Source organism: Dermatophagoides pteronyssinus, unplaced genomic scaffold, assembly GCF_027571235.1.
Source record: "Dermatophagoides pteronyssinus isolate colony J.1.1.1.1 unplaced genomic scaffold, Derpt_VIB-CSIC_2022.12 sq0008, whole genome shotgun sequence".
In the NCBI taxonomy this organism is placed as follows: domain Eukaryota; kingdom Metazoa; phylum Arthropoda; class Arachnida; order Sarcoptiformes; family Pyroglyphidae; genus Dermatophagoides; species Dermatophagoides pteronyssinus.
The window spans coordinates 2,700,008-2,725,562 of record NW_027461532.1 but is presented as its reverse complement, the minus strand read 5'-3'; the positions used below and the strand labels follow the sequence as shown (position 1 = coordinate 2,725,562).

The window sequence follows — 25,555 nt, the reverse complement described above, 5'->3', positions numbered from 1 at the left end:
AAGACAAAATAATTTTTAATTATTCGCAGTTAAAAGCCGCTCGGACCCATAACCTGATGAAGTTTTATTGATAGTAAACAATAATAATCATAGCAAAATACAGAAAAGCAAATGAGAGATTAATTTAATATATGTCAGTGCTCTGCTTTTATACATGTCAGAGCAGCTGACCTTTGACCCTTGATCTGTACGACTAAGTGTCAATGTTTAATACACATTCTATTAACAAACAAATCAAAAACATGTTTAGAATTTGAAATTTACAATTTACAATTTTTTTGGATTCAAAAAAAAATCTAATGATTATTTGAATAACAAATCTTTATTAGATTCCATTCACGTACATGTCCAGTAAGAGAGAGAGAGAGAGAGAGAGAGAGAGAGAGAGAGAGAGAGAGAGAGAGAGAGAGAGAATGAAAACAAAGCGGAAAAAAAAACATTATTTGACCATCATAATGGAAATGGCCATCGAAAAATTCTTGACCTTTTTCAGATTTGATTCAGAAAATCTAATTCAATTTTTTTTTGTTTACCAAAAAAAAACCGATTAATCACACACCGCTATCTGGCCATCAACTAATTTGGTCAGTTTTTTTCGATTTTGAATCTTTTTCTCCGAAAGAAACTTGATTTTTTCCCCCTCCATTTCTCAAACCAAAAAATAAATAAACATTTAAAATGAGTTTGGCTTTGGTTTTCGGTACAAAAAAAGATACACCAAGATAACTACGAAAGTCACACAGATGATGTTTCTTTTTTTTCCATCATATGATCATCATCATCATGATCTAAATTGATGATTAATGAATGTGTGTGTGTTTTGCTCTCTTTGGAAATCGTATTTACTCATCTGAATGAAGATCGTAATCAAACAAGCAAAATTTCGATAGTAAGTTTTTGATAATGGTAATGGTTTTGGGTTAACCGTTATTCAATCAATCTTTTCATTTTATCTGTCTTTTTCACTTTGAAATTTAAAATTTTTTCTCCCCCCCTATCCTAATCCTTGTGTGTATTCCTTCTCTCTCTATTTTCACTGCCTTAGGTATGTGGGTTTTTTCTCGGGATAAAGTATGTGCGTGTGTTGGATGAAAGGAAAATCCATAAATAGAATTCGGTTATTCCCAACATTGATCGAATAAGAAAAAAAATCAGGTTCAAATATTACTGCAGAGTACATTTTTTTCCTCTCATTCGAATCGATCAATATTGTCATCATTATTTCTCGATCCATCATAGTAATCAAAAAAAAAAAAAAACATTTGCGCATGCGTCAAATAACATTATCGAGATTTTTTGGATAGGGAGTAGAGAGGTGTTAAAACCATGGAATATACATGTATTACAAATATATTTTACTTACAATCATAAATAAATGATAATTATAATCAATTAAATTTGAATCGATTAATAAATGAAATAAATGTAATGGCAGCCAACAAATTGCAAATGCCATAACCATTAATATTAACATTAATAAACGACGTAATTTTTTACGTTGTTTAATACGTGTTTTTGCATTTTCTATTATTTTCAAACGATCCATCGATTCCATCCATAAATCAACCCATCCAATGAATCCATCCATCCAACCCATCCATCCATCCACCCATGTATCGAACAGTCCATCCAACATAAGAAGATAAACGTAAACAAATCGGGCAAAGTACGAGTAAATATTTAAAAGTAACATTAAATTTAGCGGAAAATAAAAATAAGAAAAACATTATTATTAACTAAAAATGTTTACATTTGAATTTGAATAAATATTTTTCTTTTTTGAAAAGTTTTTGTCAACAAAAAATTCAGTATTGGGAATTCTGGAGACTGGAAAAATTTGGAAAAAATCCATCCACAAACCTTGTACATTACATAATTTACCCTGTTGATAGATAATTTTACCAATACGAATATATAGAAAACCAATCAATGTTAATGGTATGAAATATTGTGTTATAAATACAAATATTGTTTTCAATAAATCTGGTTTTATATGAAAATTCTTTTGTATAAATTGTTTTAAATTTAAATTAATTGAATTACGGCAACGATTAATTTGATAGTTTGGTTGTTGTTGATTGATGAGAAAATTTTCAAAGAATTTTTCCTGTTCCTGCTGTTGTTGTTGCTGATCACCGGTGGTATCATTGAAATTATCGTCGAAAGTTGTTGAGGAATTTTTTTCATAAAAATCCCGTAACAGTACTTCCAATAAATGATATGATGCATCTTTTTTCCGTACAATTTCACTTGAATATGTTAATAACCATGCAAATAATCCGGATATTAACCAAATTATAATTATAATTAATAAATATGATGATAAATTTCTATTATAATTTAAATTATAATTTGTATTACTATTTGAATTATAATTTGAATTATTACTATTATTATTATTATTTAATTGTAAATAATTTTCATAACATTTTTCAATTCTTGTTTTGAAACGATAATAATATTGTTGTAATTTTGTTTTTGTTGTTGTTGTTGAATTTGTTGTTGTTGTTGTCGTAGAAGTGGATAGATTATTATCATCATAATCATCATTTGAATTCAAATTAACCATACTAATTTCATTGTTACTATTGTTACGTTTTTGTTGTTGTTGTCGTGGTTGTTGTTGTTGTTGTTGTTGTTGAATAAATTGATTTGATGATGATGATGATGATGTAATTTGAAAATGATTAACACTTCGATAACGTTGTAAGGCAATAATAGTCATTGTATATGTTGAATTATAAACAGTTAAATGTTGTATAAAATTTATTAAAAAACAAATCCAATAACCAAATGGCCATGAATAATTAAATAAACGATAAAAATTAAATGGAATATTGAAAATGGTCATCATCAGATCGGAAATAGCCATCGATATAATCAACATATTTGTTTTGGTTAATTTTTGTAAACAAATTTTACAAACTAAAAAATTACCAAATATACTGATAAAAATGATTGTTGAATATGCAAAACCATATAATAAACGTTCATTTTCATATGTATTATCAGCTAATAAACGTATTTCTTCACGTAATAATTTCAGATGATTATTTAATTGATTATTATCATTATAATCATCAACATTATAATCATCAACAACATCACCATCATCAATATCAATAGTATTATTGATGATTATAATTTGATTATTACTTGTATTATTCATTGTTGTAATCATCATGATGATGACCAGAGTTTTAAGAATCAAAAAAAAAATGTGATTAAATTACAAAATTGTTAACGGTTGCTGTTATTTGCTAATGTTATTCACCACACACTTTGCGTTTGTTTTTGTCATATGATAATAATATGATAATAATCACACAATAATCAAATACGAAACAAAAAAAAAGAGGGAATTTTCACATTTTACATATTTTCGGTTTGAACAAATATATTATAATTTAGTTTAGATAAGTTTAGTACAAACAAACAGAAATATAATTGAAAAATGTAAATGTAAAAATACAAATACAAATATACCTATTCTCTGTATTGTAACCAACAATTGAATTCATCATTATCATTATAATTTTCTTGTAAAAGTTTTTTTTCTCTCTCTCTCTCTCTCGAATACGAATGATTTTTGGTAAGAGAATCAAAAGAAAGAAAGATTCTGCGCCTGGTTGTTGTTGTTGTTGTTGAAAAAAATGTTAATTTTATTATTTCCATTTGATTTGATATTATTTGTTGTTGTCGTCGTATGGATTTGAAAGATCGACTCACACTTTTGATTGTAAGTTTTTTTTTTTTTTTTGATAGAAAGAATTTTGTTCAGAACAAAAAAAATCAAATTGAAATTCCAAAAGATTTCAACATCTTTCTTCATTTTTTCATTGGCTTCAGGTCGACAAATTTCAAGTCTGAATAGCTTTTCTCTCTCTCTCTCTCTCTCTCTAGGCTCAGTATCGAATAAGTGGAAATTAAGTAATGGTTCCTTCTATAGAATGAAGCCAAACGCCAATTATCCTGTTTTAATTTCACTTGTGATTGAAACAGGATAATTGTAGTTTGCTTTTGGGGGGATGGCATTCTTTTATCAAAATTTTAAGAATTTTTTTTTCACAAGAATCACAAGTATAAGTTCAGGAAATCAATTGTATCAATTTTAGTTTGTTGATTTCTCATTTTATATATTTAATTTCATTATAAACGTAAATACAATTAAAAAAGAAACGGTTCTTATCAAGAAATTCATCAGTTTTTTCACCGTTTTACCTTTACCTTTTTTCTCATAACATCGGAAATTATAATTTTTATGAAATTTTAATTAAAATCAATGATGAAAAAATTTTCCAGAAAAATATTTGTGAGAAAGTTCCTGGATTGCTATCATTTTTTTCGATTGTTGACAAATCTTCATATCCGGATTTGTTTAACCAGTCGAGAGAGAGAGAAATGTCATTCGCTGTTGTTGTTTGTTCAATTAACCCCACCAAAACTTGAAAATTTTCAAACTAAAACTGAATGAATAAATCCGGTTTTATAATCAGCAAAAATCAAATCCTTGATGATTTCACTACTACCGGGCAATCTGAAACAAAAAATCAAATTTCAAGATGCATCTTTCATTCATTAAACTAGTAACAAATATTTCCGATTATCATTCGATCATCATTCGATCATTATCGTCAATATCAATTAATGAAGAAGAAAGAGAAATTTCTCAGAAGCGACAGCAGTTGATATTTTTCTTCGCAAAAACTAGAAACCCGAAAAAAATTTCATCTAATTTTAGAAAATGAATCTCTCTCTCTCTGTAACCAGAAAAAAATCCAATATAATTAGGCCATCCGAATGATATTTTTCTACAAATTTTTGGTTTAAAAGATGCTCGCACATATTTTGCATCATCATCATTTGATGATGATGATTTTTTTGCTTTTGAAAATCAACATACAATATGATCAACAACAAAATCAGTCATTAGTTGATTTTTTTAATCTGGGAAAACTGAAAAAAGGGGGAAAAAAAGTTTTCAGAATAATTTTTCCCTGGCAATTTTCTTTCTTGCTGTTGAAAATTGATTTTTTTTCTGGTTTTGTCGCCCCCGTACATTACATAATTGATTTTTTCTACTTCTTTCCTCTCTCTCTCTCTCTCTCTCTCTCTCTCTCTCTCTCTCTCTCTCTCTCTCTCTCTCTCTCTCTCTGGAACTGGATCGATTTACAATCGAGTAAAATGCCCTTTCCTGGGCTCAACGATATTTCTAACGAAACCAGATGCTACATTTGTTCGAAGACATTCTTAAAACCATCAGGTCTGAGGTTTCATATTGGTAAATCACATATAGAATGGAACGATTACCTTAAAAATGAGCGTAAATGTGGTACGTCATCGTCAACGACGCTACACAATAGTCAATCAGTTCGTAATTCAAATTTTCAACAAACTGCAACGTCGAATGTTTCTGACAATCAGCTGATTAATATAAACAATGCTACTGCTACTACAATAAATACTACTACACCAAATATGTTGGCGGGAACCAGCAATAATTTGAATTTTGATTCTGCAGAAGAAAGTTCTCACTCATCTATAGTCCATAATATCAATTCTCCGGAAGCACAATTTTACCAACAACGAGATTCTACTGATATCACTCCTAATCTTATTCAATGCTCAGTTTGCTCGAGATCTTTCAATTCCAATTCTGCACTTCGAGCACATTTTGCTTCACATCCGATTGAATCCAACATTCGTAGAATGGATATTCTGGTTCCATCGACAAGTCAAACTACGGAAGATTCCAATTCATCATACGACAATCGAAACCAACAAAATAGCGACAATAATATGAGCCATATCTCATCGGAAGTAAATGCCTTCTTCAATCGGTTTCAACAAATGTTCCACAATTTAAACAATTTCAACATAGATGATTATGATTCTCTGGTTTCACAATTTACTAAATTTCTGGATGAAGCTAATGCACGTCTACCTGGTCCGATGCATCCAGCAGTAAAAATGTATCGTTTGCGAAAGGCTAAAAGGAAAAAGAATCAATCCGACTCAATTAAGCATAGCAGTTGTTCAAATCCACAGCGACGAGACCAAAGAGCTCGTAAACATCGACAATCTCAATATGAATACGAACTGGCACAATATCATTATTATAATCGAAGGAAAGTAGTGGCCCGAAAAGTACTAGGAAAAGAAAATAGCAATGCAAAATGTCTAATCCCAATTGCTGATTTAGAGAATCACTTTAGACAATTATTGGAAATACCGAACGATAGAACACTTGATTTCTATCCAACAAGGATCGCTCATGATGATATTATGATCTCGATTGATGATGTGGAACTAGCTATAAAATCTACTAACATTGATTCAGCTCCCGGACCGGATAGAGTCTTAGTACGTACCATACGTGAATTGAAAATTGCTGGGATCATCAAACTAATGGTAGAAATCTCATTGGCAACTGGTACGTTCCCAAAAATATTGCAAACTGGTAAAACGATTCTGATCCACAAAGGTGGAGATCAATCCAGCATAGGTAATTGGAGACCAATTACAATATATCCGGTCTTAAGAAGAATCATCGAAAGAATTCTGGACAAGAAAATCAGAGATCAATTGGATCTAGATTATAACCAGAGAGGCTTCATAAGCGGCTTGCCCGGCTGCCAACTAAATACTAGACTAGTCAATGCATGTTTATCTCATGCCAAAAAGAATAAATCGGATTGTACAGTGGCTTTCCTAGATATATCGAAAGCATTCGACCGAGTGGGCCACAACCATATCGATAAATGTCTCAAAGCACAAGGTATCTCAATGAATCTTCATAGACTAATCATGACAATGCTTAAGAACAATATGATCAAAATCGAATTGGGGACAAACCACTCCAATGCAATTAAAGTAAACAAATCGGTACCGCAAGGCGGACCATTATCACCTATTTTATTCAACATGGCAATAAACCACGTATACCAAGAAGCTTGCGACGCTTCGTTCGCTAAAAAAAATGGATACAATTTCTCTGCAAACCTGGACGCTCTGGCTCTTACTGGTTTTGCTGATGATCAAGCAGTGAGTTCTAACTCAACTTTAGGCGCCTTACGTATTATTGACGTAGTTCAGACACAATTTGAAAAAATTGGTCTCGAAATTAATCCAAAGAAAAGTATCGGTATTATTGTTCAAAATGGCGAACTGGTTCCTGGAGCACTAGAATTAACCGGTCAAGCCAAAATCAAATGCATTAATCACAACGAAGTCATACGATATTTGGGATGCACATTTAAAGATGAATTGGTTTTTGATGAATCAATTATGACCAAATTTACCAATAGTTGCAACCAATTAATTTCGTCACCACTACTAAAGAAAAACCAGAAACTTAGCATTCTAAACCAGTATCTCTTACCGATGTTGATATACCCGGTCCAATCTGCACCATTAAATAAAATTCCAACTCGCTATGTTGAAGGTCTTGATCTCACAATCCGAACTACAGTCAAAGCCATAATTGGTTTACCTACTTCAACCTCCAGCGACATGATCTATTCACCAAAAAAATTCAGAGGGCTTGGAATTATGAACTTATCGTGGGAAATATACTTACAGCATATTTCCATCTCTCTAAAATTGATTGAAGTGCCTGATCAGCTTTTTCATGCAGTCGTTGATTGCCAAAACGAAATCGATTCGTGTAAATCAAGCTTACAGGTCGATGGCAATTCTTCAAAACAACTACGCGCCAAATTACGTGAAAAAGCTTTCAATAACTGGGCTGCATTAGACTATCAAGGCATCGGGGTAAAACACTTCAGCAACCAGCCTCGTTCGAATTCGGCTTTATACAAAAAGAGCATCTTATCGGCGTCCGAGTGGACAGCTGCTCTTAAGCTGAACGTAAATTATGCCAATCTGAATGGAGTTCCTGGTTCATCAAACGGACAAGCATCCATCCTCTGCCGCAGATGCGGTAGAGAGAGAGAAACACCATCGCACGTATTGGGTGCTTGTCCGTTTGGTGAACTCAGACGGATCCAACGACACGACAAGATCAAAAATAAATTGGTGGATCTGCTTAGAGAAAAAAATATCACCTGTCACATAGAGGTAACATGTACCGATAATGTCGGCTCGAATAGGCGGGTGGATATCCTAGCACATGATCCAAGATCAGGATCAACATATATAATCGATCCGACTATACGTTTCGGAGTCCAATGAGGACGTCGGTCGGATCGTCCAGGCCGAGAAGGAAGCAATCTACTCCGGATGCTCGGACGATCTAAAACGAAGCTTCCAACAATATCAAATTGATAATATAGAGATTTATGGACTTTGGTTCGGAGCAAGGGGTACCATTTCGACCCAAGTTGTATCATTTTTCAGCAGATTTGGCATCGACGAAAGCCATCTGGTTGGCATGGCCGAATCGGTTGTGATTGACTCAATAAAAATGATACATCACCACATCTACGCTTCGAATTGACGATTAATTTAATTTCTTTTTCTTTTTTTAACTTAATTTTTTTTTTTTTTAAATTAATTTCTTTTGTTCTTTTGTTTTTTATTTTTGTTTTTTTTCTCTTTTGTATCATTGATTTTATTTTTTTTTTTAATGTCTTTATGGACTAATCAGTATGCTGTGCCTAAACGGCAGACTACCAGCAGGTAGCAGCACAACGAAATCTATATAATAAACACGAGAAGCGAAGCTTCTCGAGAGTGTCGTGCACAAAAAAAATGAAGGGCAAGAGAAATGTGTTAGGAAATTTTTAATACACAAATGTGATAGAAAGGGTCTGCAGAAAAAGTCAATGTGCGCAGCAGCTTGCGCAACATGAATTGCCTCGGGATAGAAACAATTGTTAACGCTTAGGCCCCGGTCTCATTGTTATGGGACCGCGGCCTTAGAGAAAAATTGTGGCTTGCAAAAAAATCTCAATAGGAAAAAATAGCCAAAAAAATGGAAATATTCAAATATAATTTAAATTTGGTTTAAGCAGGTTAGGTTAGGTTTGTGCAATTAGGTTTTCCGGGAGGAACTAACTAAAGCGCCAATATTTTTGGCTGTTTTTGGCGATTTTCTCCACTATTTTTCTTGGACCGATTTTCGGTGAGACCCGAAACAAATGGATAGAAAACCAATAAATAATTGGATCGAATCCTAAAAGAACAAAACTTCAGCCAAAGATTTGGGCGATGGGCGGCGTAGCCGCTCATCTGCCAGAATCTACGGGCTGAAGCAAGTGTGCGTGCTGCTGGCCGAAGGCCGGCAACACACACTTGTTTTTCAATAAAATCGTTTATTTTCTCTCTCTCTTTGTTTTTGTTTGTTTGTTTTTTATTTTTCTAAAGTAGAAATAATTCTTCTGGAAACATTTCTTTGTTTTTGATCAATTAATCTAATCTAACTAACGCGAATGAAACATATTCTCGAGAATTTTCTTTTCGTTGTTCGGTTTGTTTGGTTTGGTTGGTTTACATCATAATTTTCCATTTTTTTTTTTGCCAAAGAAACAAAGAGGGCAAAAAGCAAAAAGAAAGAAGTTTTTTCCCCTCTCTCTCTCCCTCTCCCTCTCCCTCTCCCTCTCTTTATTTCATTTTTTGTTTCCATTTTTTTTTTCATTGAATAAACTTCAAGGATTTAAAAATCCCCGAAAAACAAAAACTAAAAACACAAGATAATTAATTTTGTTCAACAAAAAAAAGAAAAAGTTGAACAAAATTCCAAGAATTCAAAGTAAAACATAAAAAATTATTATTATAATCCAGGATAATGTAAAAAACAAGAATCCATAATTATGTTGTTGTTGTTGTTGTTTCCAAAATATATAGAAATTGAAACAACAACATTTGAATAATCAAAAAAAAAAAAATTCAACTTTTGCTTCCAATAATTCGCATGCAGTTTGTAATTATTTAAATCAATCAGGAAGATGAAAGGAGGAATGTAAGAAATGTTTGAATGTTATGTTATGTTTAAATCTTTCAGTCATTCAATCAGTCAATCAATTGTATCATATCAGATGAATAACTTTACAAACAACAGCAAAAACATTGTATTTAGGAACAAAAACATTATCATTACTAAATAACTGACAACAACAACAACAACAACAAAAATTTAACCTTGATAATAAAAAAAAATGTGAACTTTGTTTATGTATGACCCGATACATTTCCTGATTGTTTGTAACATAATAATTATACATTATTTTCAAGGCAAAAAGATAACAAATTAGTTTTTTTCAAGTGCATATACTTATTATTATATTACAAATTTTGTTATTTAGATTTTTGTTGTTGTTGTTGTTGTTGTTGTAATTTCATTATAATCCCCCAACAACAACAACAACAACAACAACAAAATTGATCATCTGATCAATTTTTTTGGATAAAATAATGATTTGAAAATGAAATGATTTGAATTTCCTTTGAATTTTTTCGCTTTTGAAACATTCAAATTAGGTCAAAAAAGAAAGAAAGAAAAGAAAAAAGGATTTTCAATTTTCTTTTCTTCTCCTGCTTACATCATTATCATTATTGATTATTATTATTCTGACCGAATTGATAAACAGTGATTAGTGTGTGTGTTTCTTCTTCAGTGCGTGGTGCTGCCATAATTCCACATTAGGCATCATCATTAATTTCTCTTTTTGTTCAACAAAATTATCGATCTAATTATGGATTGAAAGAGGTTAAAAAAATTGAATGGATGAATGAAAGAAAGGAAAAATCATTAGGGAAAATCATTTGATTCAACAACAACAAAAAAAAATCCAGAAACATCCAGATTTAACAATCATTAAATGGATTTTGAAAAATGTCAAACAGAAAACCCTTGAAGAACCAAAATAGAGAAAGTTGAAAAAATAATCAATATTCATCAACCTTATGTTTTTTTTTGGGGGGGAAGGGGTAGGAACCAGGCCAAATAAATCTGATTTTTTTTTCATTTGCCTTTTTTTCCCGTGAAAAACATTTTGAATTCATTTTGTTTTTTTCGAGAATCAGCTAAGAAGAAGAAGAAGAAAAATGTAAATTACTTTTATGCAAATGAGAAGAAGAATTGTAACCAAATAAAAAAAAGTAAAAAAAACTACAAATACAAATACAAATATAACACTTGTATAATCAATAATCATCATCATCCTCATTATTTTAATTATTATTTACGAATTTATCTATAGAATAACAACAACAACAACAAATGTATGATATTCTTGAGTATAGACTAATGAATTGAATGTAATTAATCAAATTAGGAATGCGAATTGGAGAAGAAAAAAAAAATACCAAGAAGAAAAACGAGAAACAAGAAAAGAGAAACAGTAATGATATATTGATGAGAGAGAGAGAGAGAGAGAGAGAGAGAGAGAGAGAGAGAGAGAGAGAGAGAGAGAGAGAGAGAGAGAGAGAGAGAGAGAGAGAGAGAGAGAGAGAGAGAGAGAGAGAGAGAGAGAGAGAGAGAAATTATTAATTAATTAAAAGCCAAATGGATCGAAATGAATAAAAAGATAGGTAGATGGACGAGAAAAATAAGTATATAAAAAAAACGACGAATTATAAGTAAAATTATAATGAAAATTATACAAAAAAAAAAATAAAAAAATAAAAAAAAGATTTATAATGTTTATATTCAATGGGAGAAAAAAAAACAATGTTTATTTATTTTATTTTTACTTTTTTTACTTTTACTTTATTATCCATTTATTATTATCCATCAACAAAAAACTAAAAGTAAATAAATAATTCTGTCATTCAATTCAATTCAATCGTTGTGAATTATCATTGATATCATCTTTAAGTGTTTTTTCTCTCCATTCTGTCTGTCTGTCTGTCTATTTTGACTGAAATTATACATCATTATATCGATAGCTTGGGAATTTTTATCTTTTGATGGAGTGGGGGAGGGGGAGAAAGAATTCAAGTTTATAAATATAACGTGAAAGCTGTTGAAAGTTCATAAGATGCAGAATCGAGATGGGGAAAACAAAAACAAAAAACAAAAGTAATAAAGTCGATTTGATGATAAGAATAATGTGTTTGAGTGTTTGTGTTTTTGACATAATTAATTCTCAATTGAGAATTGAAAAGAATTGGAAAGAATTGAAAAACAAAACAAAAAATGACAAAAATTGTGAAATTCTGTTTAAATTGATATTTTTCATTTTTTGGAAAAGTTGAAATTCTTCTTGTTGAAAGATTTCTGTTTGTTTTTTGGTTTTGTTTGATTTGATTTGGTTTTGGCGTTGGTTGTTGGTTTTTTGGATTATGATAAGAATATGACAGGATTTCAAAGAAAGTTTAAGAATGAAAAAGCAAAAATCTAAATTTAGTTTCATTTTTAAAATTGAAACGAAGCGAAAATGGATTTTTGTAATCGCTGTTAATCTTCAAAAAGTTGTTTCAAGGAGGAGAGAGAGAGAGAGAGAGAGAGAGAGAGAGAGAGAGAGAGAGAGAGAGAGAGAGAGAGAAAAAAAAGCCAAAGCAATGTTGGAATGCGATGATAAATATGAAAATAAAGATGATGATGATGATGATTATCAATGTCTTGGCTTGATTTATTTTTTTTCAATTTTTGGATTCATTTTAATGGAACAAAATCAATGTTTTTGTTTCTTTCTTTGTTTTTTTTTTTGGTTTCTGTTTTTGTTCTTTCAAATATCAATAGTAAAAAAAAATAACAAAGATCGATCGATTGATTGATTGATTATCGATATAAATAAAAATTCATTTTTTCATTTAAAATATGTTTGTTGTTGTTGTTAACGGTTGTTGTTGTTGTTGCTGATGGATGAAAAATTTCATTTTGAAAATTTAAGAGAAAGAAAAAACAAAAATCGATCGATTCCTGAATCGATTTGTTTGCGTTGTTTCTATTATTCTTTTTCCCGAGAAAAAACTGATGAATTTTTTTTTCATTTCATTTCATTTTCTTTCAAATTTCTTTTTTTATTGAAAAAATTTTCATGTTTGTTGTTTCAAAGGAATTCCCAGTAAAAAATCGATTTTTTTTCATTTTGATTTTGTTTGATTTTAAAACCGAAAAGTGATTCCAAATCCGAAATTTTCTAAGTTCAAACGAATAAAGAAAAATGGCCTTAGGTCTTAATGATTGTGATGAACGAAATAAAAAACAAACAGACGAAACAATCGATTCATTATCGATTTTTTTCTTTTGGCTGCTGCATCTTCAAAAATATCGTTTTCGTTCATCACATTATCAAAATCACTCAATCAATCAAACAAGATAAAATTATTTTCGCCCCTGCAAAATCAAAAAAAAAAAAAAAAAAAAAAAAAATGAAAAATGAAAAAACCAGATTTTTCCAGTGTTTTTTTGTGTTTGACCACCTAATAAACTTGGATATAATTTCTCTCTCTCTCCCCTTTGGTTTGTGAATTCATTCATTCATTTTTTTCATTTTTCGGGTATTTCGGACAAAATGAAATCAGTGAAAGAAAAAACATTCGCAAACTTTTTTGGCTAGCCAAAGTTTCTTTTTTTTTTAATTTTGCTTCAGTAAAGAAGTGGATTTTTTCTTCTTCTTTCGGTAGAATTACACGTATCAAACAACAGCAGCAATCATCAGCGACAAACTTTGTTGGCCGTAAACAAACGAAAAAGAAGAAAAAGATTAACCGACCGAACTGACTAGTTTGTTGTCGTTGTTGTTGTTGTTTTTTTTTCTTGACTGTCTGATATTTAAAATGTTTGGCCTGATAATGATAATGTTTCTTCTGCACGATTACTATTTACTTTCGTTGTTGTTGTTGTTGTTGTTGTTACTGATAATGATCATCATCATCATCATCATTGGATGTTTATTATATTTCACTTAACTTGAAAAGCAAGTTTTATTTTACAGTTATATTTCTCTCTCTCTCTCTCTCTCTTACTTACCAAAAAAAAACCACTAACTTTTCACTTATCAAATTCAATTTAATGAAACTGAAACCGAAATCGAAATGAAATAAATACGCGAGATGAAGGGGAAAAAAGCGATTGGATCATCATTTTATTTGATCGTTTGATAATCTTGTTTTTTAGGGACATCAGGATCAATAAACATGAACGAAATGAAATGAAATCAAGAAATCAAGAAAAGTAAGAAAAGGTAAAAAAGTAGAACAGGTAAAATGTTCATCATCATCAGCAAAATATCGTTAATAATAATAAAAGTTAATCAGGTATTTCAAGTATCTCCCCCACACACTTACTTACAAACACACACACAAGATGTATCTTTCTCTCTCTCTCTCCTTATCGATTTTTGTCTTGTAAAATTGAAAAATTACTGAAAATTACAAAACAAAGTTCAAAAGTTGGATGGCATTATTCAGCCATAAAGTCTGTTAGCCATAAAGCATCCATTCACACACCCTTTCCTTTCATCAATCACACACACACACACACCACACCTGTATTATTACCAGTTCAGATGATAATTTCTCTCATATTTTTGTAACCGCGATAAATTCATTTCTCACCTTTTTTCTGTTCACTTGTTTTTTTTAACGAAAAAGTTTTACATTGAAAACATCCAAACACATCACACACATACACACACATCATCTTGATAATAATCAGATTTTTTTGTTATCGGAAAAAACATTTTCTTCTTCTTCTAATTCATCTTCTTTTCTCTATATAAAAAGGTCGAATCATTCAATTTCATTCAATTTTTTTGGCTAGGTAAAAACAAAACAAAAAAAATTTCTCAATTTTCTTGATTTTTCATCGATAAAGTTTCTCCAAAAAATGAAACAACAAAAACAAAAATTTCAATTTCCAAATTCAAAATGAAAATCAAAATCAATCCATAATCAGCGTGTGTGTCAGCGTGTATCATTTTGTAAATTTTAAACAAATTTTCTGGCTGAAATTACAAAATTTTAATTTAGTTTTTTTTTCTTTAAAAATTACAAATCATCAAATTATAAATCAAAATGAACACCAAAAGCCTTATATTTATATTGGTTTGTGGTGTTAATTTTTTCATTTTATTTACATTATTTTTTATAATATTTATTTGTACAATTTTACTGGAAATTACAATCAAATTGATCATTCTCTTCATTTTTTCTTTATTTTCTTTGAATATAAAATCAATTTATTCAATAGCTATTTGAATGCTGTTATCATCTAGTGGTTACTACCGAATCTCTGCAACAATCAAGTGATGATAATAATAATGGAAAGTTTGGTAAATCCTCATCAATATCATCAACATCGTTATCCGCACCATTATCATCGACAGCATTCAAACCATTGTTTACATCATCATCATTTTCATCGCCGTTATTATCAACATCTTCGTCGTCATCTTCGACACCATGGAAAGCAATACCATCATTATCAACATCGGAATCATCAACATCATACATGTCTTATACACATCCAGATGATGTAAATACAAATGATAATTTGGATTATCAACAGCAGCAACAGCAAGTTGATTCATCATCATCATCATCATCATCGATAACCGAAGCTTCACCATCATTATCATATTCATCGAATAAAAATCATTTTGCTCAACAACAAAATTACAATAATAATCGTAGACCAATATTAACTGAAACTGATAATTATGAAACTACTAGTGATGGTGGTAATATCGATACTGGTATCGATATTAATGGTTATCAAAGATTAGCTAAAATAGTAACAATATCGAATCCATCACAGCAACAATACCAGATTCGTCCATCACAACAACAACAATCGAGTTTAACTGGATTATCATCACAACAACAATCATCATATTTAGATCAATATGATCAACGGTAACGATTCAGAAAAACGATTGTTTTTCCCTACTAATTTTACCATTCTTTTTTTTTGCCATTTGCAGAGCTGCTCCGAGCCAATATGATTATGATGATGGATCATCATCATCATCAATGGATAATGGTGGTGGCGGTTATCATCAACAAAATTATCAATCACCTGATTATCATCAACAATCATCATCATATCATGAAGAATATCATCAACAACAACCATCACCACAACAATATCATTCTGAACCATCAGAAATTTATTATGAAGAACATGGTCATGGTCATGATGGTGGTTATGATCATCATGGTGTTGATGATTATGGTCATGGATATGATATGGAACAACCAATGTTAATTCATTCAAAAAAACCACCAACAATTAAAGATCTTTATTATAAATCTGGTTATGGTAAACGTGGTCGTCGTGGTGGTGGTAATTCTGATTATGGTGCAGCAATAACATCAACTGATTATACAACTGGACATTATATTCGACCGAAAGGTGCCCGATATCCAAAAGCACAACCAAAAACATCCGCAAGTAAAACGGTTATATTTACCGTACCACAACCATTACCGGATGATCATGAAAAATCGAAAAAATTTGAAATACCATCAATTGAACTGGCCGGTTTAAATAAATTAATGTCCAATGCTGGTGGTGGCAATGGTATTGGTGGTGAAGCTTTAAATGATATGATGAAAAATTCACCGGTAAAAATTCCCGCTATGCCCGGTATTGATTTTAATAATATTATTGGAAATCTGTTTGGTGATAAAGGACCACCAGCAATATCGGTTGCTGCACCTGAAACATTAGGAAAATTAATTGCACCATTGCTTGGACATGGAAAATTATTATCATTTAATATGCCAAATTTTGAACTTGGTCTTGGCGGTGGTCATGGTGGTGGTCATGATGATGATCATAAAGGATCTGAATCCCGTATGAAATTAGTTGGTTTTAGTATGCCGGATTTTATGAAAAATAGTCAAAAATTTTTACGTGGTGGTTTTGAAATGCCAAAAATTGATTTTTCCGGTGAACATGAAAGTGGTTTAACATTACCACATTTTGATATGCCAAAAACAGAAAGTATTGGTAAATCACCTAAAATTACGGCTATTAAACCGTTAGGACCATCAATACATTTTTTACGTCATCTAAATCTACCATTACCAAAAGTACCGAAAATGAGTTTACCCGAATTAGGACCATTTAAAAGTTTTAAAATGCCTACATTAGATTTAACTAAAAATTTTGATATCAAAAATATTGATTTTCATTTACCATCAACCAGTCATAGTGATAGAAGTGGTGGTGGTGGTGGTATTGGTAATATTGATTTTGGTGGTATGATTAGTGGTATGGGTGGTGGTATTGGTGATATGATAAGCGGTATTGGAGGGGGTGGTGGCGGTGGAGGTATTAGTGATATGATAAGCGGTATTGGTATCGGTGGGGGCAAAGGTGGTGGTGGTGGTGGTTTTAATCTTCATACAATGGAAGATTCACCAAAACCAATATATGTTCGTGCACCGGAAGCAATGTTAACGATGATGATGACGCAAGAATCTGAAAATGCTGCAAAAGAAATTGAAAAACCGGAATCAAAATCCACTAATAACGGTGATAATGATAATGATGACGACGATAATCAATTAAATTCAATGGAAAAACAGCAACCATCATCCACCGCATCTAAATCCTCGAAATCACCGAAATCCAAATCACCCAAAGCGACAATATCCAAAGTAAAAAAAATTATAACAGCATTTCCATTGAAAAAAGGATCAAAATCAATAGGTCATATTGTTGTTGAAGATTATCCATATGGTCGGAAACAATTTGGTCCATTAGATGATGGTGGTGAATCGGAAATTGGTTGTATTGAATTAGATCAGATTATGCAATCACCCGCATCATCATCGAACGATGATAATGATCAACAGGAGCAACAATCCGAACAACAAGAACAATCAACAATCGAACAAAATCAATCAAAATCATTATTAAAAACAAAAACAACAAAAAAATTAACAAAATTATTTGGATTAAGGAAAAAAAGGCCATTCATAATGATGATGTTTAATCAGGAAAATTGATTCGGATTTTTTTTTTTTGATTTTGGATTTTTGAATTATTAACTTTTTTGTTTCCAAAATGTTTGTTTTTTCTATTCTTTTATTTTCATTATTAACTTTTTTTTTTTTAAATTCTGTACGACCAAAGAATGCTAATTCCAAAGATTTTTTACTTTTTTTTTTAAATAAATTTGTAAATAACATTGATTTTTTTTAATAATTTTTTTTTAAATAAAACATTAAAGATTGTCAAGTGCATTGATCGAACCGAATCAATCAATCGATTGATCGATTTGATTTAAGAAAAATCAATTATTATGAAAAAAGCTGTCAAATCAACACGCACGCACGCTGATAAGATTTTTAACCTGGCCAATAAAATTAATGGAAATGACGTCGGTAAGAAAAGTATTAAAATTTTTTTTCAATGTAAATCTCGTGACCACCCGATGTATCTTTTGGATGTAGTTTAAATAGTGTCCAAATGTCAAGTGTTAAAAAGAATACAAAAAGGATATTGATCCATCAAACCATCAGCAAATCCTCAAAACAAATCCTTAATCCATTGGAAGGAATATTACTTTAGAAAACAACAAAACAGACAGGATCCTGGCCATTCAAGTGCGTATCAATTCAATTCACAAAAAAAAAAAATGCTGATTATGTTATGATTGTGCCAAAAAAAACGAAATTGATGCTAATCACATATCATCGATTGATTGATTATTGATGATTGAGAGGTTTTTTTCTTTTTTGCTTTCTGCTGATTTTGACTTTTTAATTTCATTTCATTTTTTTTCTGTTTGTTTTGCTGGATTTTTACTGAAGAAGACTCTATTTATATAAATAGGACGTAATCATGTCATTGTTTTTTGGTGGTTGAAAGACGTAGTTTTTTGCTTTTGTTTTGTTTTGTTTTTTCCATTAAGTTTCACAATTCATCGATCATCGATTAATTCAATTCCTAAATAATGAAATCATCATTGATAATTTTATTCGTTTCAATAATTTGTTGCTGGCAACAAATTCTGGCTGATACACCTGCAAATTGTACCTATGAAGATATAAAAGGATTATGGCTGTTTGAAGAAACTGAACCAATAAAAGATCGTTGGGAAAAATGTCCTGAACATCAACAACAACGAGAAAAATATTCAAAAAAAATCTTTATCCGTTTAGATTTTCCAAATGTTGCAGTGGATAAATTTGGTAATATTGGTGAATGGACAATGATTTATAATCAAGGTTTTGAAGTGAAAATAAATTATCGAAAATATTTTGCATTCTCTGCTTACGAACGTAAATCGGAAAATAATGTTTTAAGTTATTGTCATAAAACACAACCAGGTTGGTCACATGATGTACTTGGTAATAATTGGGCTTGTTATGTTGGACATAAAGTTAATAATTGGAATGATGATGATGTTTCGAAAACAACAACGGTCGGTGCTGAAAAATTCCCCGTTAAACAACATTCCGAACGTGAATTGTATTTGCAAAATATTAACGTTGAACATATTTTAAGTCAAAAACATATTGATCATTTGAATTCACAGCAAAAATCATGGAAAGCAATTGTATATCCAGATTTACAATCAAAATCAATTGAACATTTAATACAAATGGCTGGTGGTAGAAAATCCAGAATTATTAATCGACCAAAACCATTACGTGCAACTGAACAACAAAAACAATTAGCACGTAGTTTACCTGAATCATTTGATTGGCGTAATTTGAATGGTATTGATTATGTATCACCTGTACGTGATCAAGGTAAATGTGGTAGTTGTTATACATTTGCATCAATGGCAATGTTAGAATCACGTATTCGTATACAAACAAATAATACATTTAAACCAATATTTTCAACACAAGAAGTAGTTGATTGTTCTGAATATTCACAAGGTTGTGATGGTGGTTTTAGTTATTTGATTGCCGGTAAATATGCACAAGATTTTGGTGTTATAGATGAATCTTGTTATCCATATAAAGGTGTTACGGGTAAATGTCAAAATCAACAAAATTTCAATCAAACCAATGAAAAATGTAAACAACGTACATATACAATTGATTATAAATATGTTGGTGGTTATTTTGGTGCTTGTAATGAAGAAGCAATGCAAATTGAATTAGTACAAAATGGACCAATTGCTGTTGGGTTTGAAGTTTATGGTGATTTTTTCGGTTATTCCGAAGGTATTTATTCACATCAACCATCTAATGAATCGAACGATCAACATCAACAAATTAAAGCTGAATTTAATCCATTCGAAATGACAAATCATGCTGTTTTGATTGTCGGTTATGGAAAAGATAAAAAAACTGGTGAAAAATATTGGATCGTTAAAAATAGTTGGGGTAAACAATGGGGTATGGATGGTTATTTTTGGATGCGTCGTGGTACGGATGAATGTGCTATTGAAAGTTTAGCAATGGCTGCAACACCTATTCCAAATTGATGAAAAAAAATTTGGTGAAAATTTTTTGTAATTTTGAAAAAAATGTTTTATTTGATGATAATGATGATGAATAAATTCATACATTGAAAATGAATGAAAATGTGATTTTTATAAGCGAAAAAAATGAATGACAGGAAATATCATGCGAATTTCGTTACGTTTTCTGGTTCCAATGAAGATCGGAGATCAATGTATTCTATTTTGTTGAATGAATCATTAGATTAATCTTTCATTTCACCATCTTCTTCTTCTTCTTCAATACCCCTTATATAAAGAACATTATTACAACGTACTAATACTTCACCAAGATTACCAGTACAAGCACCATCAATATATTCTTCAGTATTTGCTAGCTGTAAATTCATATATGCATCAACTGAAACAAGAAATCCTTTATATTCCATTCCCCATTTCAATTTGACAATAATTGGTTTACCAGTTAAACCATTTAGAAATGGTTTTGGATTTAATGGTAATGTTTGAGCCATTCTTTTTCGTTTTGGTTCGTTAAGTTATATCAAATTTCTGGATGAAAGAGGTAAATTTTACAAATGAAAAATGCTAAAAGAAAAAACCGAATCAAAATACCGCAAACACACAAAAACAAAAACAAAAGCATGGATTTTTTTTTTTGTTGATGGTGGACCATTAATAAACAATGTATTCAATTGCCCTGTTTATACGTTGATGAGAATTGTGAATTTGAAAATCAAATTTGGCAATTAACGCGTTTAGCATTTCCTTTCCTTTCTTTTTTGAAAAAATCATTTTTGAAAATGAAATATCGAGGTAACCAGAAAACCGAAAACCAGGCCAAAGCATACATGATAATTACCGCAACAACAACAACAACAGGTGTTTTACCGACTTTGAATGTCAAATATCGCGAATACATCGCGAATGTCAAAGTTCTTCAACGAGACACACACACACCGACATTATCATAGCCAAAGAGAAACAAAACCTGTTCTTTCCCCTCCACCAATCCCCAATTACTCGTATCGAGCTTTGTTTGTTTGGATTTTTCCAAAACAAAAAAAAAATTGTTGTTGTTGTTGTTATAATTAAAAAATCAATCAACAACAACAACAACAAAATTTGAATGAAAAAAAATCAATTTGTTTGTTTGTTTGTTTGACATGTTATGATAATAAAATTTTGATTTTATAAACAAAAACTTTTATAGAATCAAAATTTTACAAACAGAATTCTGTTTTTCATCATCAACATCATCAACAAAATCATCAGCATTTTTTTTGAAAAACCATAAAAGGTAAGGTTGTTGTTGTTGATTTTCTTCCATCGAAAAATTCCATCTGGTGTGTGGGTGGATGGATGCTTTTTCTTGATGAATTTTTTTGTTTTCAAATTTAATTAATGTTAATGATGATTGAGAGAATTGAAAGAATCAAACCAAAAAAAAACGCACCGACTTGATTCTGTTTTAAACGCAGAATTCTGTTCGTTCTTTCAAAAATAAATGAATGATTTAATGAATGAATGATGTTTGTTGTCTGTCGAAGATTAGTTTCTATTTTTATCTGGAAAAAAAATGAAAATTCCGTTCGTTCGTTCGTTCGTTGTCGTCATCAATTTTTTATTCTGTTTCTGTTTTCGGATGTACGAATTTTGAACTTGAAAAATTTTTTCGCCAAGATTTTCAAGTTTTTCGTTCGTTCATTCGTTTCGTTTCGTTTATGTTCGTTTTGAAAACCAGAAACCTAATTAAAATTAATGATTTTTTTTCTGTTAATCGAATTATGAATAAAAAAAAAAAATAACCGACTAACCGATAAAAGTTTTTAGCTTATGATGATGATGATGATGAATAATAACCGAAATGTAGACAACCAATAATTCGGTCAACTCTTTTTCTCTTCGTTCGCCTGAATGATGATGATGATGATGATGTGGATGATAATAATGATGTCATCTGCGTAATTCGGTCAACATTCATAATGATGATGATGATGATGATGATAATGATAATTTCGATAAACGGTGTTTGATGTCAATCCTTTTTTTTTTTGTTTGTCTACCTGATTTTACCTGTCTGGTCTGGTGTTTATTTTTTTGAAATTCATCAGGTATAATCATCATCATCGTTATTCGACAATTTTTCTTCTTCTTCTCTTTGATTTGGATGTTTTTTTTCTTTCGTTGATTTCTCGGTCATCGAGATTGGTGGTGGCGATGGTGGTTATTTTGCACATTTAAATAGCGACTATGTGTGTGTGTGATGAACTGGTTTACCGTTTTTTTTCTCTTTTCTCACCAAAAAAATAAAAAATTTTCATCAAAACATCATACAACCAAAATAATCACTATTTGTTTGTTTACCTTTATCTTTATTTTTAAACAAAAAAATATTTCATCAATTTGTTGATATTGCGGTCAACCAATCGAAAGACCGGAATTTGTTGTAAAATAAACATCTTTTATTGACATTGAAAACATCATCGATCAAGCAAATCAACCAAAAAAAACCAATCAATCAATCAATCAGGACAAGTCATACAGGTAGGTCATATGGTGTGTATGTGTGTTCGAAAAAGAATCGTTCGAATTCGAACGTTTTTGTTTCGAATTCGAACGTTTCATCAAAAAAAAACATTCGAATTGCATATGCGTTGTTTGCGTATTTCGAACGATTTTCGTTGTTATCATCAACGTTTTGTAATTTTAATTTTTAAGTTTTTGGTTTTTTTCCAATTAAAATCATAAATTTTAACGTTGTAAATTTACAATCGAGCCATTTTTTGGTTGTTGTTTTTGTTTTGTTGCAAAACAACAACAAAAAAAAACAGACGTTAATTAAACGTAGGTTTTTGTGAGTTTGTTTGTTTGTTTGTTTGGTTCATCACCTGATTTTGATTTGAGTTTTGTTTTTTGTTTTTTGTTTTTCCTATATAAATTTGATGAAATCATTTCTAATTTTTCCCATTTTTGTTTCAGTTTTTCCAGATCAAATCAAACAAACGTATTTTTCACCGTTACCTGAGTAAATATCGAAATAATGCCCGTCAATTTTGGTAATGGTAGATCATCATCATCATCATCGATGAATGGTAATGGTCAAGTTAAAGTTGTTAAACGTGGTATCGATGCATTAGAAGCATGGGGACGTCGTATAACTACCGGTTATCAAAATGTTCATATAAATGATTTAACAACATCATGGCGTGATGGTTTAGCATTCTGTGCTATTATTCATTATTTTCGTCCTGATCTCATGTAAGTTTTCTGTTTGAATTTGAAATGTAAAAATCTATTTTTCTAATTGAAAAATTCTATTATTTTTTGTTTTTGTTTACAGTGATTATGATAATCTAAAAAAAGATGATATTCTACATAATAATCGTTTAGCATTTCATTTGGCAAAAGAACATTTTTCCATACCAGAATTATTAGATGCAGAAGATATGTTGAAACATATTGAACCGGATAAACGTTCAATTGCATTATATTTATCTGAATTTTATAATTATTTTGAAAATGGTAAACGTCGACCACCGATACCATCAACCGATACAACAACAACGAATGAAAATAAATCACTGCCACCAACATCGGTTAGATGAAAATAAAATGATGTTTCAAATGTCAAAATTTCTCAAGAAAAAACAACTGAAGATGGTAATGGCTGTTACATAATCATCATCATTATAATGTAAATCACCACACCTATTTGATTGAGAAAAATTTTAAAAATGATCATCATTATCGAATTTTACCACACCTACAGAGATGAAAACTTGGAGATTATTGAATCCATCATCAACAACAATAACAATAATCGAATCGACCAATTTGAATTTTTTTTTGTTTTCGTTTTTGTTTTCCAAAAAATCCCGGAAATGTTTCTTCTTCTTCATAGATAATGTTTTGTAGATTACACAACAGATGAAAAAAATGTTAATTTAATTTAATTTTAAAACAAAAACAACAAAACATTTTATTATCACATAGCATTTATTATTATTATTTTTTTTTATTTATAAATTAATAAATAAAAAAATTGTTTTACAAATCGACTGAATAAATCATTCGATAATTCATGTTTGATTGATTTTTGATTTATTGACCATCATCATTGGACCAAGCGAGAAAAAAAATACTGAAAGAAAATTTTCAAATCATTTTACAAAAATCAAAAATGAAAAAAAAAGAAAAAAAAAGGATTAACAGCGAAAACAAGCCAAAATCAAGCCAGATAAAAAAAAAACAATGCAAGATAAGAATCTTATTTTTCATTTTTTTTTCATTTCTTTGTTTAAAGAATGGTTTTCACTTCCAAACATAACATTGTCAAAAAATGATTTTTTTTTGTTGTTCCTGAAAACAGCGACAACAACAACAGAAAATATATCCGATGTTTTTTTTTGTCTGATGATGTAACCCGGTTTTCTCACTTCATTCAGTTTTTTTCCCCATTATCCAAATTTGCTTTTATAACAACAACATTTTTTCGCATACAAAGTCATTCGTTTTCAATTGGCTGTTGTAAACAGAAAAAAATGAAAAATATGGATCATTATCATCGTTTTTTTTAAAAAATGATGCGGCGTGTTTTGTTTGTTTGTGGAGGATGCCATTGACACACACACACACACCGAAAGACACTTATGTCGATAATGTTTGAAAAACATTTACATTTTTTTGTCATCCACAAGCGAATGAATGTCACAATGACAATGATTTAATTTCTTTTTTCTTTTTCGTTCGTTCCAAATTTTTGCTTGCTTAAAAGCGCACAAAGTGTTATGTAAAAAAAAAATCAACATCATAAACATTGACAATGGATGATGATTATGACCAAACATGATGATGTTTATATGGTGATGGTGACAACGGCGATGATAATGATAACAAAAAAAATTTAATTTCCTATTTTTTTTTCACTGTCGTCGTAAAAAACTTGCAAACAATGTTGTCAACAGATTTGCCTTTTTTTTGCTTTCGTGTACAAACAAACAATCAATGAAAATGAAAAAATCTCTGCGACAAACATAAAATTCACAAATGGAAATTCTGAAGAAAACTGTAAAACATTTAATTCCAAAAAAAAACAAAGAATTGATGAAAAAAACAATGATAAAAATCTGATTATTATCTTTCATCGTTTTTACCCCATTTACATCTCCCCCCCCCAAAAAAAACACATAAATTATCCACCCACGCATACTAACACTTTTCAACAAACAAACAGACAAACAAACATCATTTCAACAAACAAACAAACAAACATA

The 25,555-nt window shown here is 30.4% G+C and overlaps 6 protein-coding genes and 1 long non-coding RNA gene across 10 annotated transcripts; 3 read left to right on the top strand and 4 right to left on the bottom strand.

Moving 5' to 3' along the window:
- Nucleotides 1-207: 207 nt before the first annotated feature.
- Nucleotides 208-2,302, bottom strand: LOC142645225 (uncharacterized; the record flags this gene model as incomplete). Its single annotated transcript, XM_075820977.1, has 3 exons — nt 208-219; nt 1,364-1,524; nt 1,861-2,302. Coding segments are annotated over 3 exons (615 nt in total), but the record flags the coding sequence as incomplete, so codon positions are not given.
- Nucleotides 2,303-2,307: 5 nt separating this feature from the next.
- On the bottom strand, nt 2,308-3,100 carry LOC142645224 (G-protein coupled receptor 83-like; the record flags this gene model as incomplete). The annotated part of the gene is made up of 2 exons (XM_075820976.1): nt 2,308-2,330; nt 2,572-3,100. Coding segments are annotated over 2 exons (552 nt in total), but the record flags the coding sequence as incomplete, so codon positions are not given.
- Nucleotides 3,101-14,830: 11,730 nt separating this feature from the next.
- Nucleotides 14,831-18,100, top strand: LOC142645250 (uncharacterized). The gene is made up of 3 exons (XM_075821094.1): nt 14,831-14,955; nt 15,101-15,765; nt 15,834-18,100. Exons 1-3 carry the CDS (start codon nt 14,926-14,928, stop codon nt 17,866-17,868), a joined length of 2,730 nt encoding a protein of 909 aa, XP_075677209.1. The 5' UTR covers nt 14,831-14,925; the 3' UTR covers nt 17,869-18,100.
- Nucleotides 18,101-18,704: 604 nt separating this feature from the next.
- Nucleotides 18,705-20,935, bottom strand: SmF (small ribonucleoprotein particle protein SmF). The gene has a single exon (XM_075821099.1). It carries the CDS (start codon nt 20,792-20,794, stop codon nt 20,528-20,530), a length of 267 nt encoding a protein of 88 aa, XP_075677214.1. The 5' UTR covers nt 20,795-20,935; the 3' UTR covers nt 18,705-20,527.
- On the top strand, nt 18,819-20,396 carry LOC113797519 (dipeptidyl peptidase 1-like). The gene has a single exon (XM_027347913.2). The coding sequence runs from the start codon at nt 18,819-18,821 to the stop codon at nt 20,304-20,306; it is 1,488 nt and encodes a 495-aa protein (XP_027203714.2). The 3' UTR covers nt 20,307-20,396.
- A 518-nt stretch (nt 20,936-21,453) lies between the features above and the next one.
- LOC113797514 (MICAL-like protein 2) lies at nt 21,454-24,283 on the top strand. 4 transcript variants are annotated; one of them, XM_075821096.1, is made up of 3 exons: nt 21,454-21,579; nt 23,262-23,540; nt 23,623-24,283. In XM_075821096.1, exons 2-3 carry the CDS (start codon nt 23,323-23,325, stop codon nt 23,885-23,887), a joined length of 483 nt encoding a protein of 160 aa, XP_075677211.1. In that variant the 5' UTR covers nt 21,454-21,579; nt 23,262-23,322; the 3' UTR covers nt 23,888-24,283. The 4 variants fall into 4 exon arrangements, with proteins under 4 accessions (XP_075677211.1, XP_027203707.2, XP_075677212.1 ...); XM_027347906.2 differs by lacking the exon at nt 21,454-21,579 and adding an exon at nt 22,685-22,826; XM_075821097.1 differs by lacking the exon at nt 21,454-21,579 and adding an exon at nt 23,108-23,126.
- Nucleotides 21,772-22,783, bottom strand: LOC142645251 (uncharacterized). The gene is made up of 3 exons (XR_012846398.1): nt 22,647-22,783; nt 22,097-22,571; nt 21,772-22,027 (listed from the first exon to the last, which is right to left on the bottom strand). It is a non-coding gene; the product is annotated as an uncharacterized LOC142645251 (long non-coding RNA).
- Nucleotides 24,284-25,555: the final 1,272 nt, after the last annotated feature.

Excerpts from the sequence above, each read along its gene's own strand:
- LOC113797519 (XM_027347913.2), top strand. The coding sequence starts at position 18,819 with ATGAAATCATCATTGATAATTTTATTCGTTTCAATAATTTGTTGCTGG.
- LOC142645250 (XM_075821094.1), top strand. The coding sequence starts at position 14,926 with ATGAACACCAAAAGCCTTATATTTATATTG. Across the intron at positions 14,956-15,100 it reads AAAGCCTTATATTTATATTG|CTATTTGAATGCTGTTATCA; the intron begins GTTTGTGGTGTT and ends TTTATTCAATAG. Across the intron at positions 15,766-15,833 it reads TTAGATCAATATGATCAACG|AGCTGCTCCGAGCCAATATG; the intron begins GTAACGATTCAG and ends TGCCATTTGCAG.
- SmF (XM_075821099.1), bottom strand. The coding sequence starts at position 20,794 with ATGGCTCAAACATTACCATTAAATCCAAAACCATTTCTAAATGGTTTA.
- LOC113797514 (XM_075821096.1), top strand. The coding sequence starts at position 23,323 with ATGCCCGTCAATTTTGGTAATGGTAGATCATCATCATCATCATCGATG. Across the intron at positions 23,541-23,622 it reads TATTTTCGTCCTGATCTCAT|TGATTATGATAATCTAAAAA; the intron begins GTAAGTTTTCTG and ends TTTTGTTTACAG.